The 12597-nt window shown below is 30.6% G+C and overlaps 1 protein-coding gene and 1 long non-coding RNA gene across 2 annotated transcripts in view; both read left to right on the forward strand.

Moving 5' to 3' along the window:
• Nucleotides 1–896: 896 nt before the first annotated feature.
• LOC111717613 (LIM homeobox transcription factor 1-beta) overlaps nt 897–12597 on the forward strand; it is a gene marked incomplete at both ends in the record, with an annotated part of 15370 nt that continues 3669 nt past the window's right edge. Inside the window, 2 exons of the mRNA XM_023493114.1 lie at nt 897–959; nt 2592–2662. Of these exons, the coding sequence (XP_023348882.1) occupies nt 897–959; nt 2592–2662 (134 nt within the window). The remainder of the gene's footprint in view (nt 960–2591; nt 2663–12597) is intronic.
• The window catches only part of LOC111717611 (uncharacterized), a 4084-nt gene continuing 495 nt past the window's right edge, over nt 9009–12597 (forward strand). Inside the window, exons 1-2 of the long non-coding RNA XR_002768843.1 lie at nt 9009–9025; nt 9503–9573. This is a non-coding gene — a long non-coding RNA (uncharacterized LOC111717611). The remainder of the gene's footprint in view (nt 9026–9502; nt 9574–12597) is intronic.

Raw genomic sequence — 12597 nt, forward strand, 5'->3', positions numbered from 1 at the left:
TGATTGTTCTAGTGCCAATCATTTATTCGTTCAATGGTTTATCGTTGGTTCATTTATTCGTTCATAGTTTATGATTGGTTCATTTATTTGTTCCTTGGTTTATCGTTGGTTCATTTATTCGTTCATTGGTTTATCGTTGGTTCATTTATTTGTTCATTGGTTCATTTATTCGTTCATTGGTTTATCGTTGGTTCATTTATTCGTTCATTGGTTTATTTATTCGTTCATTGGTTTATCTTTGGTTCATTTATTCTTTCATTGGTTTATCATTGGTTCATTTATTCGTTCATTGGTTTATCGTTGGTTTCTTTATTTGTTTCATTTGTTTATCGTTGGTTCATTTATTCGTTCATTGGTTTATCGTTGGTTCATTTATTTGTTCATTGGTTCATTTATTCGTTCATTTTTATCGTTGGTTCATTTATTCGTTCATTGGTTTATCGTTGGTTCATTTATTCGTTCATTGTTTATGATTGGTTCATTTATTTGTTCCTTGGTTTATTGTTGGTTCATTTATTCGTTCAATTGGTTTATGATTGGTTCATTTATTTTTTCATTTGTTTTTTATTGGTTCATTTATTCGTTCATTGCTTTATCGTTGGTTCATTTATTCGTTCATTGGTTTATCGTTGTTTCATTAATTCGTTCATTGGTTCATCGTTGGTTCATTTATTCGTTCATTGGTTTATCGTTGGTTTCTTTATTTGTTCATCTGTTTATCGTTGGTTCATTTATTCGTTCATTGGTTTATCGTTGGTTCGTTTATTTCTTCATTTGTTCACCATTCTTTAATCTGGTCGTTCATTTTATAAATTATCAAGAGCTCATTAACCTAAAATTTAATTCAAATTAATAAAATTATTAATTAATTATTTAATTAATATTAATAAATAAATAAAAGGTTTGTGATGAGACTAGGAGAGAGTTCGTGGCATGAAGACTGTTTATTCTGCTCCCAGGTTAGTTTTACATTGTCTATTCTGCTCCCAGGTCAGTTTTATATTGTCTATTCTGCTCCCAGGTCAGTTTTATATTGTCTATTCTGCTCCCAGGTCAGTTTTATATTGTCTATTCTGGTCCCAGGTTAGTTTTATATTGTTTATTCTACTCCCAGGTTAGTTTTATATTGTCTATTCTGCTCCCAGGTCAGTTTTATATTGTCTATTCTGCTCCCAGGTTAGTTTTATATTGTTTATTCTGCTCCCAGGTCAGTTTTATATTGTTTATTCTACTCCCAGGTCAGTTTTATATTGTCTATTTTGCTCCCAGGTCAGTTTTATATTGTCTATTCTGCTCCCAGGTCAGTTTTATATTGTCTTTCTGGTCTTAGTTTTATTTTGTCTATTCTGCTCCCATGTTAGTTTTATATTGCTTATTCTACTCCCAGGTCATTTTTATATTGTCTATTCTGCTCCCAGGTTAGTTTTATATTGTTTATTCTGCTCCCAGGTTAGTTTTATATTGTTTATTCTGCTCCCAGGTCAGTTTTTTATTGTTTATTCTGCTCCCAGGTTAGTTTTATATTGTTTATTCTGCTCCCAGGTCAGTTTTATATTGTTTATTTTGCTCCCAGGTCAGTTTTATATTGTCTATTCTGCTCCCAGGTCAGTTTTATATTGTTTATTCTGCTCCCAGGATAGTTTTATATTGTCTTTCTGCTCCCAGGTTAGTTTTATATTGTTTATTCTGCTCCCAGGTCAGTTTTATATTGTCTATTCTGCTCCCAGGTCAATTTTATATTGTCTTTTCTGCTCCCAGGTTAGTTTTATATTGTCTATTCTGCTCCCAGGTCATTTTTATATTGTCTATTCTGCTCCCAGGTCAGTTTTATATTGCCTTTTCTGCTCTCAGGTCATTTTTATATTGTCTATTCTGCTCCCAGGTCATTTTTATATTGTCTATTCTGCTCCCAGGTCAGTTTTATATTGTTTATTCTGCTCCCAGGTTAGTTTTATATTGTTTATTCTGCTCCCAGGTTAGTTTTATATTGTCTATTCTGCTCCCAGGTCAGTTTTATATTGTCTATTCTGCTCCCAGGTCAATTTTATATTGTCTATTCTGCTCCCAGGTTAGTTTTATATTGTCTATTCTGCTCCAAGGTCATTTTTATATTGTCTATTCTGCTCCCAGGTCAGTTTTATATTTCCTATTCTGCTCTCAGGTCGGTTTTATATTTCCTATTCTGCTCTCAGGTCGGTTTTATATTTCCTATTCTGCTCTCAGGTCGGTTTCCTTTCATTTAAAAGTTTTTTATTCAATCTAAAAGTTTTTGTATTTCTTTGGCATTTTTATTTTCATTTTGATATTATTATTAAATGCTTGGCTACTACATATTATTATTAAATGGAGTTAAAAAACAAGACGCCCAAAAATACAGTCTATCGTTAAAGTGCGGCATTAAATTCCACTATGCGCGTAGACTAATCAATAGAACTTAAATTTCTTTAAAAAACACAATGTTAAAGAATTTAATAACTCAACATTGAATTATCATTACAATTATCACTGTATTGATTTATTAATTGAAACCTTGATTTGATTTATGAGTTGATTGATAACTTTATAATCAATTGATTAATTGATTGTTCTAGTGCCAATGTTCCCTGCAGAACTCTTGTTACTTCAGAGAAAACAAACTCTTCTGCCGGATGGATTACGAAAGGTAGAGGTAAAAGTAAAGGTCAGGTTTGAGGTCACAATAGAGGTCATGTTTGAGGTTACAATAGAGGTCAACTTTGAGGTCACAATAGAGGTCAGGTTTGAGGTTAAAAGAAAGGTTAATTTATATGGTGACATCTTGCATTGATCTCCAGAAGGAACAACATGGTGCAGATCCTTATTCTTCATATTTCTTCATTTATTAATATTCTTTTTTTTCCATTTTGTTTCTTTAGATCAGATTATTTTGTGACTTTTTCATTGAATCTTTATTTTAATCAAAAGACTAATATTAAATACATTTTTTGAATACAATCTTATTTGCTCTAAAACTTGATAATTTTGTTCATAAACTATTATATTTGTTCTAAAACTTAATAATTTTGTTCATAAACTGTTATATTTGTTCTAAAACTTGATAATTTTGTTCATAAACTGTTGTATCTGTTTTTAAAAATAAAAAAAGTTGGAATTTTTTAGATATTAAATTTCTACGTTTCAGCTTGGTTAGAAAGTTTGCTCTTTCGTTCAAAATATTTTCAAATAGTTCTAAAACTATTTGGTTTTCATTGAAAACATTTTACATATTTTTCTGAATCTTTTTCATGTAGCTTTAAAACTTTTTTTTTCGGCAGAAAATTTTTTAAAATCTATTTTAATTTTTTCTGAAAATATTCCTTTTTGTTCAGAAACGGCCTTGCTTTTCTTAAACTTTTTTGTATTGTTTTGAAACTAAATCATTTTGTTAAGTTTTTTCATAATCTGTTTTATAATTTTTCTTATTTTAAATCATAAAGTGATTCTTTTTAGTGTTGCCGAAATAAAAGGATGGATTTGTTGCCAATAATTTCAATAATTAAACAAATGTTTTCATTAAAAAAAATTGGTTGTTGGTAAACAACACAAAACTATTCTAAATTTAAACTTTTTAGCAATTACAAGGTTATTCAAAAATTACAAAATTGTTAATTAATTACAAAACCTTGAATATGCGCAATTATGTAAACCGGTTTCTGTGTACACTGCAGGATCAAAGCAGAACACGTGGCTGAGCCCAAACCAAACAACTGCACGTGGGATCAGCTGCTCAACTCATCCAAACCAAATACTAGAGAAGATACAAAGGGATTTCTTATGTTTGTTCTAGCACAGGGCAATGTTTATTTAGCTCAATATGTGTGTGTGTACAGTGGACTGCAGTATGAGAGAAAGTGTGTGAAATTATGTGTGAATGAGAGAGAGAGAGAGAGAGAGAGAGAGAGAGAGAGAGAGAGAGAGAGAGAGAGAGAGAGAGAGAGAGAGAGAGAGAGAGAGAGAGAGAGAGAGAGAGAGAGAGAGAGAGAGAGAGAGAGAGAGAGAGAGAGAGAGAGAGAGAGAGAGAGAGAGAGAGAGAGAGAGAGAGAGAGAGAGAGAGAGAGAGAGAGAGAGAGAGAGAGAGAGAGAGAGAGAGAGAGAGAGAGAGAGAGAGAGAGNAGCTTTTTATTAAAATGTGACTTTAATAAAATGTTACATGTTATTTTGTATTTTGAAATTTTCTTAAAAAATTCAGATTCCTTCACTTTAAGCTGTTCAGAAAAATTCCAAAAATTCCAAAATATTCAAATATTTTCACATGGATTGAATGTTATCGACAATATTTACATATATTAAGGTAAAACTATTTAATTTTCTCGGATGAAAGACTTTAAATAAGAATATTAAGTATAAAATTTTTATTTCTTGGATATAAAATTATTTTGGAAATCCATCAATACTTTTTTAAAAAGTTTACAAAGTTTTGATATTCCTTTTAGAACGACCCCCGCACACATGCTCATTAATAAAACTCAAATTTGAACAGTTTGTTTTGAATTCTCGTAACAACAAAAACAATTTAAATCTCAACATCTTAACATTTTAACAATCATTGTAAAGTTTATTTTGTTTTTTATTTATTTATTTATTATTATTATTATTATTATTGTTATTATTATTATTATTATGATTATTACTATTATTATTATTATTATTATTATTTTGCTGCTTTAATATGTAATGGTTATTACAACTAAAGAAATATATGTATTTAGTAATTATTTTCGAAAAAAATGTATCGCAACTTTGAAATGAAAAGTACAAAATGTTCCAGTTTCCAAAGTGTACCCCAAAAGAATCGTAATGATTAATAGAGCCAAAATAAAAAAATTTTAAAAAGTAATTTAATTTCAATAAAATATTTAATAGGACTTGGAAAGTTTTGCCGCCAAAACAAGATGCGGAGGCATCGAAACCAACCAATCAGAGGCCAGAAAGTCTATCCAACCAATTAGAAACAGGATTACTTTGCTTTCCGCCAATGATATGTAAGAGCAGAGAAATTGGTCCAATGAGAGAGCAGGAAATTTAAATTTTATTTTTACAAACTGAAAATGTTCGAACAATAAATATTAAAAGATTTCTCTTCCTATATCCAGAAACTTTTCATCTATCTATCTATCTATCTATCTATCTATCTATCTATCTATCTATCTATCTATCTATCTATCTATCTATCTATCTATCTATCTATCTATCTATCTATCTATCTATCTATCTATCTATCTATCTATCTATCTATCTATCTATCTATCTATCTATCTATCTATCTATCTATCTATCTATCTATCTATCTATCTATCTATCTATCTATCTATCTATCTATCTATCTATCTATCTATCTATCTATCTATCAATCTATCTATCTCAGTGTCCAGTTTATTGATATTCTGGAAACACTTTGATCCTTGGACGCACGTGTAGACAAACAGACACAAACACACGGACACAAACATCAGTTCAGGGTGAAATTTCTCTTTCAAGATCACGCCAGACTAAACCTATAGATCAAACTAAACTAAACCTAGAGATAACTTCTAAACTAAACCTGGAGATCCCAATAAACTAAACCTAAAGATCACACTAAACTAAACATAGAGATAACGATAAACTAAACCTATAGATCAAACTAATCTAAACCTAGAGATCACACTAAACTAAGCCTAAATATCACACTAAACTAAACCTAGAGATCACGCTAAACTAAACTTAGAGATCTCACTAAACTAAACCTAGAGATCACACTAAACTAAGCCTAAAGATCACACTAAACTAAACCTAGAGATCACGCTTAACTAAACCTATAGATCAAACTAAACTAAGCCTAGAGATCACACTAAACTAAACCTAGAGATCACGCTAAACTAAACCTAGAGATCACAGAAAACTAAACCTAGAGATCACGCTAAACTAAACCTAGAGATCACAGTAGACTAAACCTAGAGATCACACTTAACTAAACCTAGAGATCACAGTAGACTAAACCTAGATATTACACTAAACTAAACCTAGATATCTGCACAACAGAATAAACCTAGAGCACAATGGACTAAACCTAGAGATCATACTTAACTAAACCTAGTTTTTCTCATAAATAAATTTTGATTTTTCGGACTTAATTATTTTTGTGAAGTTTATTTATTCTAAAATATTCATTTTTAACTTAGAAGGTTTATTTAAATCCATTGATAAAAAATAATAATTATACTACGTACAGAAAAGATGACACAAAAAAGACGTAAATGCCCTTTTAAACTTTTAAACTTGATATTAGATAAAAACTTAAATCTAAATTTGTTAAAATAGTTCAAAGTTTAAAAAATATGTAAAATCATTGAAAATTGATTTATATTTCAATAGAAAAAGTTTTATTGATATTTTCATTAATTTCAATAAGTCCAAACTTGTAAGATTATTACACTTTTTTTCATAAAAATCCATGTTTTTCTTTTTGATAAATATTGATTTTCATTTGTTGTTTTCTCTGCAAAAGTGACTTGCGCATTTCCTGCTTCACGAGCAATAAAGAAATTATGAGAATTAAATACTTTCCATGCCAGATTAATGATCATAATGGAATATCCTTAATCCCGATCGGTTAATTAATCTGAAGATTAATAACAAGAAGAAAACAAGCCTTATTTAATCTGGAGATTAAGAAAAAGAGTTGATAAAGCATTGATCTCGATATCCATCATGCATGCCCCACTTTTTGAAATGGAGGGTCATATAAAATCCGAGGACAGTCCCTTTAGGTATATTCGTTTTTACTTTATTATTTACTTTTTTCCCCAAGAATTTCATTTATTGAAATGATTCTTTTGTTGTTTTTTAGGTTAATTAGAATTATTTTTATTTTTCAGATTTTTCTCTAATTAAATCTTATGATAAAACAGAAAAAGTAAAATTTAAATCTTGTTTTGAAACGTGACAAAATGGAAAGTAAAACCTAGAAAAGATCCGAGTGTTAAGAAAATGGTTTCATCAAATGTTTTATCTTAAAGAGACTGTCGGCGTAATTTCAAGTTTCCTTTAAATTTCAAATTTTAAATTTTAAATTATAAAAAATTGGATTTCCGATTCTCATACTTTAAACCTTTTCCTGAGGAAGCTTGAGGAAGCTGTATCGTTGGTTTTCTATCAACCATAAACGTGTTGAATTCTGGTCATTTTCTTCTTTTACTAAACTGCATAAAAACGCATCAAGTCACTTTAAAAGATCAACAACAATTAAAAATTGTCAATTTTTAGATAGAAATACAAGGATATCTTAATAAATTTTGCATTTGAAATTAACTTTTCTTTTCAGTTTCTTTGATGATTAAAATAAACATAATTTTGAGACTTTAAAAACTTACTTCGATCATTTTTGACAGGCTTTCATTTTCTAAATTTTCGTTTTTTTAGGCTATGGAGGACTACGTAGGATTGGTGGGCGTTGGGCCACACCCCATCAAGTGTGATAGGGATTGGACCCTTTAATTAAAAAAGAGATATATATTTTTAAAACAAAATTTACTACCATTTTTTTATAAACATAACTATGACAGGAAAGGAATTGAATTTTTGTCAAAAACTCTGATTTTGTAACTCAATGTCTAGATTTGAAATATCAAAGGTTTTAACCATCCGGTTGCAAAGATATAGGGATTAGAAAATTTGATTTAGGGACCTTTAGGATTATTCCTTTTATGTGAAGATTTCTCCTACAGTTTACACAATATGAAAATATATTTTAATTAAAATTTTTTCCAACTTAAGTCAACCATTTCTCAACAAATTAGATTTTAGTTTCTAAAATTTTAGAAAATTTGAATTAATCAATTTGAATTTTATTTTTTAAAGATTTTTAAAGGTCCTTTCACCCAGAGATATGTTGGGACACAACAGTGGTATGTTGACAACAATTCAACATCACAACAACAACAACAACACTGGACATCCAGATAATAAATTTGCCAGGTAAACCTCGTTAAACTAATGTAAATTCAACATCACAACAACAACAACAATGAACGAAAGAAATTTTTCGTGAACATGATGGTGTTTGAAAAAAACGATTGTACGTATGTAAATATAATAAAATGGTATGTCATGCGTTTGGGCTACCCTGTAGAATACATGTTTGACCCTATATTGGTCATGTGTTTGAGCTACCCTGTATGTCATGTATTTGAGCCCCCCTGTAGGTCACGTGTTTTTTGTTTAATGAATATCCAAGTTTAGCCCTAGGACAAGTTGTCAAAGGAATTCTTTTCTCTGAAGAGAGAAGAGAGAAAATTCAGCTTTCAGTGTGTGTTTTTTAGAGAGAAAGGGGTGGTGTGTGTTAGAGAGAAAGAGAGGGTGTGCGTTAGAGAGAAAGAGAGGGTGTGTGTTAGAGAGAAAAAGAGGGGGTGTGTGTTAGAGAGAAAGAGAGAGTGTGTGAGGAATTTTATACACAGAATTTGGTAATTTTAATGTTAAACCCATGACAAGCTGCGGGTGGGAAATGTGCTACCAAATTTTGGATTTTTATATATTCAATAAAACATCCTTCATCTTTAGGATTTCTCTGACTAAATATGTATTTCATGCTTCAAAAATCAAAACAATGCTATACAATACAGTATAATCTTCAAAAATCAAAACAATGCTATACAATGCAGTAGGTTTTTGTCTATCTGTAACAAATCTAGATGCTACTTCTCTAACGATTACTTAACTCACAGTCTAATGAAATTCTCTCTAACTAAATCTCTAGCCAAAACTCAAGGCTCTGTATACGTCCGTTCTGATCAATTAACGATATTCAACTACTTTATTTATAAACAGGTAGAAATGAACTGACCGGGCTAGCCCGGCTGGGTCAACATACAAATAGTTAAGATAATAATATTATTAATACAGATAATGAATTAGAATTGCACATCATGGCAGATTATACTTCATATATATATTCTCCACCCCCTGGTTTCAACTTGTTATCTCCAATTCTNCTCCAAGGTCATTTTTATATTGTCTATTCTGCTCCCAGGTCAGTTTTATATTTCCTATTCTGCTCTCAGGTCGGTTTTATATTTCCTATTCTGCTCTCAGGTCGGTTTTATATTTCCTATTCTGCTCTCAGGTCGGTTTCCTTTCATTTAAAAGTTTTTTATTCAATCTAAAAGTTTTTGTATTTCTTTGGCATTTTTATTTTCATTTTGATCCTTGGCTATTACATATTATTATTAAATGCTTGGCTACTACATATTATTATTAAATGGAGTTCAAAAATCAAGACGACCAAAAATACAGTCTATCGTTAAAGTGCGGCATTAAATTCCACTATGCGCGTAGACTAATCAATAGAACTTAAATTTCTTTAAAAAACACAATTTTAAAGAATTTAATAACTCAACATTGAATTATCATTACAATTATCACTGTATTGATTTATTAATTGAAACCTTGATTTGATTTATGAGTTGATTGATAACTTTATAATCAATTGATTAATTGATTGTTCTAGTGCCAATGTTCCCTGCAGAACTCTTGTTACTTCAGAGAAAACAAACTCTTCTGCCGGATGGATTACGAAAGGTAGAGGTAAAAGTAAAGGTCAGGTTTGAGGTCACAATAGAGGTCATGTTTGAGGTTACAAGAGAGATTAACTTTGAGGTTACAATAGAGGTCAACTTTGAGGTCACAATAAAGGTCAACTTTGAGGTTTACAATAGAGGGCAAATTTAAGGTCAAGCTGAAGGTCAAGCGAGATTTAAAGGTTGAGTTCACAAATCACAAGAGAGATGTTAGAGGTTAAAGTTTCATAATCAAGGTTGGGGTCACAAAAGAGGTCAAGGTAAAGGTTGTATAACCAAGTTGGAGGTCACAGTAGAGGTCAAGATTGAGGTCAAGATTTTGGACAATGTTGAGGATAAAATCACAGTTGAGGTCACTATAGAGGTCAATGATGAGGTCATAAACAAAGTTGATGCTAAGCATGATCATTGTAGTTTAGATCAAAGGTTAGCACTTTGCAAATATTATGTGGTTTGGGAAATAACAAAGTTAGATTAACTTATGATACAGTAATAACCAGAAAAATGTAGAATCGGAAGACGACATTAAAGAACTACTTGAATGCATTTGATGTGACAAAGCAAATAGCTTTACTAGTGAGCTATTAAATCACTTATATTAACTTAAATGGGTCTGATTACATTGCACAATTGCTGTGCGTCATGTTCATTGGATTATTTAAAGTCATATCTTGAGTTTACAAGTCAACTTTCTAGTCCAGAGTTTTTTAGTTATCACTGTATATTATATACAAGCTGAAGGGCATGGCGTTTTTAATTGTTTTTAGCCAAAGACACCCCCCGCCCACCCATGAGTTTCCACAAAAAATTTTAGCCCATTCGGTCCAGCTGATTGGTCGGCTATAGGCAACATATAAATGAATGTGTTGTTTTATCACTGTATATTATATATTTATCGTTACGTATATTGAATACAATGGGATTTGAATACAGATGCAGCAAAGTTGAACAGTTTGGGTGAAATTAATGAATAAATGAATTTAAATTAGTTGAGCAACTAAATGTTATGAATTTATAATTTACTAGACTTTTAGGGCGCTTCGCGCCCATCTTCTATTTAAATTGTGAACATATTCTTTTTGTTTACATTTTAAACAAAGAAGAAAAAATTTTGCGGATTAAAAAAAAAAATTCGCGGATTTTCAAGAATTTAATTTTTTTTACAAAATTAAAAACCTTTAAAACACATTTTTTTAAATTTTAAACATTCATAAACCTTTCCTGTGGTCACGTGATTTCCCACAAAAATTTTTGGCCCTATCGGTTCAGCCGTTTTGACGTTTATTGGATACAAACAGACAAGCCAAATTTATATATAGATATATTGATATAATCAAATATCAAAACCAAGTCTTTAACACCATACCATTACGCAAAATTAAAAAAAATTCCTCCAGCCCCATTTATGCTTTTTAAAATGCATAATTTAAGGGATTATCATGTACTGCAATATAAATATTATGTACTGCAATATAAATATTATGTACTGCAATATAAATATTATGTACTGCAATATAAACATTATGTACTGCAATATAAATATTATGTACTGCAATATAAATATAATGTACTGCAATATAAATATTATGTACTGCAATATAAACATGAAAAAATGATGTCTTTTTAGTTCTCGAATTTAGGGAAGGCAATCAAAAAAAGAAATTTTGAGGGGGAGGGAAAGAATGAAAAAATACACCCCTGATCAAATTTTGTCTTTTTATTCATTGCACGAAAATTAATTAGGTTTGCTCAAATGTTTTGTTTCTAAAATTTCATTGTTTTGATAATGTTTTGAAAATAGAATTCTATCCAACAAAAAATATTCTCATTTGCTTACTTTTTTAATTAAAGAGGAATGTCAGAAAAGAAGCACAGAACGACAAACAGAGTTATTATGAATTTAAAATAAACGGTTTGGTTTGGTTGGTATGGTTTGGTACATGATATTTAGTTTATATTTGATGTTTCTGTAAAAAGAAATCAAACGTCTTTCATGGCTACAAAAAAATCCTCCGGTAGAGGGAATGGTATTTGTGTACATTTTACTGGGTCACATTAGGCCACATCAGGAACTGGTTTAAGATAAAAAAGTTATTTAACAAGCCCGGTGTCATGCATGGAGCGGACTCTTGCATGGAGCGGACTCTTGCATAGGGCGAACTTTCCCTAAAGTTTTTACCATTTTAACACAATGTTAGACATAAAAAGCAATGTTACAACATTATTATGTCTCAAGAAAATATTAATTGTTTGATGATTTGAAAGGAAGACGACATTGAGGAGGAATTAGATTTTTTGTCTTTGAATACATTTAAGAACAAAATGCGTATTTAAAATATGTCAACTAATGAATTTTAATGTTTTAAAATTGCTTTTTATGTCAAACATTGTGTTGAAGATTAAAACTTTAGGGGGAGTTATCATGGCCGCATGCGCAATGTTCATCAACTGTCGACACTCACACACTAATACTTGACTGAGGGGAGGAAGGCCAGCCACAACAATTTCTTGTCCGAGCCACATTTTCTCGTCCGATCCACCTCGGAATCCTAGTCCTTCGATTGTTTTGTGTTAAAAGTTTCCAATTCTTGAAGATAAAACTATTTTTTTAAAATCTGGCCACGTTAGGGCGTAAAATGTGGATGCACTAAAGTATTGCAATGATTATATCACGTTGGATACTTCAACCCCATGAGAATGATGTCAAACTTTATTTTGGTAAAACATAAATCTCTTCTGCCTCCGTAATGGCTAACCTTTGTGATAACTTGGAATTATTTGCGGCATTCTACACCAGGAATATCTGAAAATGCGCGTGAAAAAGGTGAACATTTTTAAAGACATTAAACTTGAAATCTTTAATTCAATTGAAACTCTTTTTTCGATTTACAAAAATTTGATATTTCATTTATGCCCTAACGAGACTTGATTCTTAAAAAATAGTTTTATCTGGAAGGATTAGACACTTAAAAAAAATAATATTGAAAGGACGAGGATTTCGAGGTGGCTCGGACGAGAAAATGAG

This window comes from Eurytemora carolleeae, unplaced genomic scaffold (genome assembly GCF_000591075.1).
Source record: "Eurytemora carolleeae unplaced genomic scaffold, Eaff_2.0 scaffold2036, whole genome shotgun sequence".
NCBI classification, from domain to species: domain Eukaryota; kingdom Metazoa; phylum Arthropoda; class Copepoda; order Calanoida; family Temoridae; genus Eurytemora; species Eurytemora carolleeae.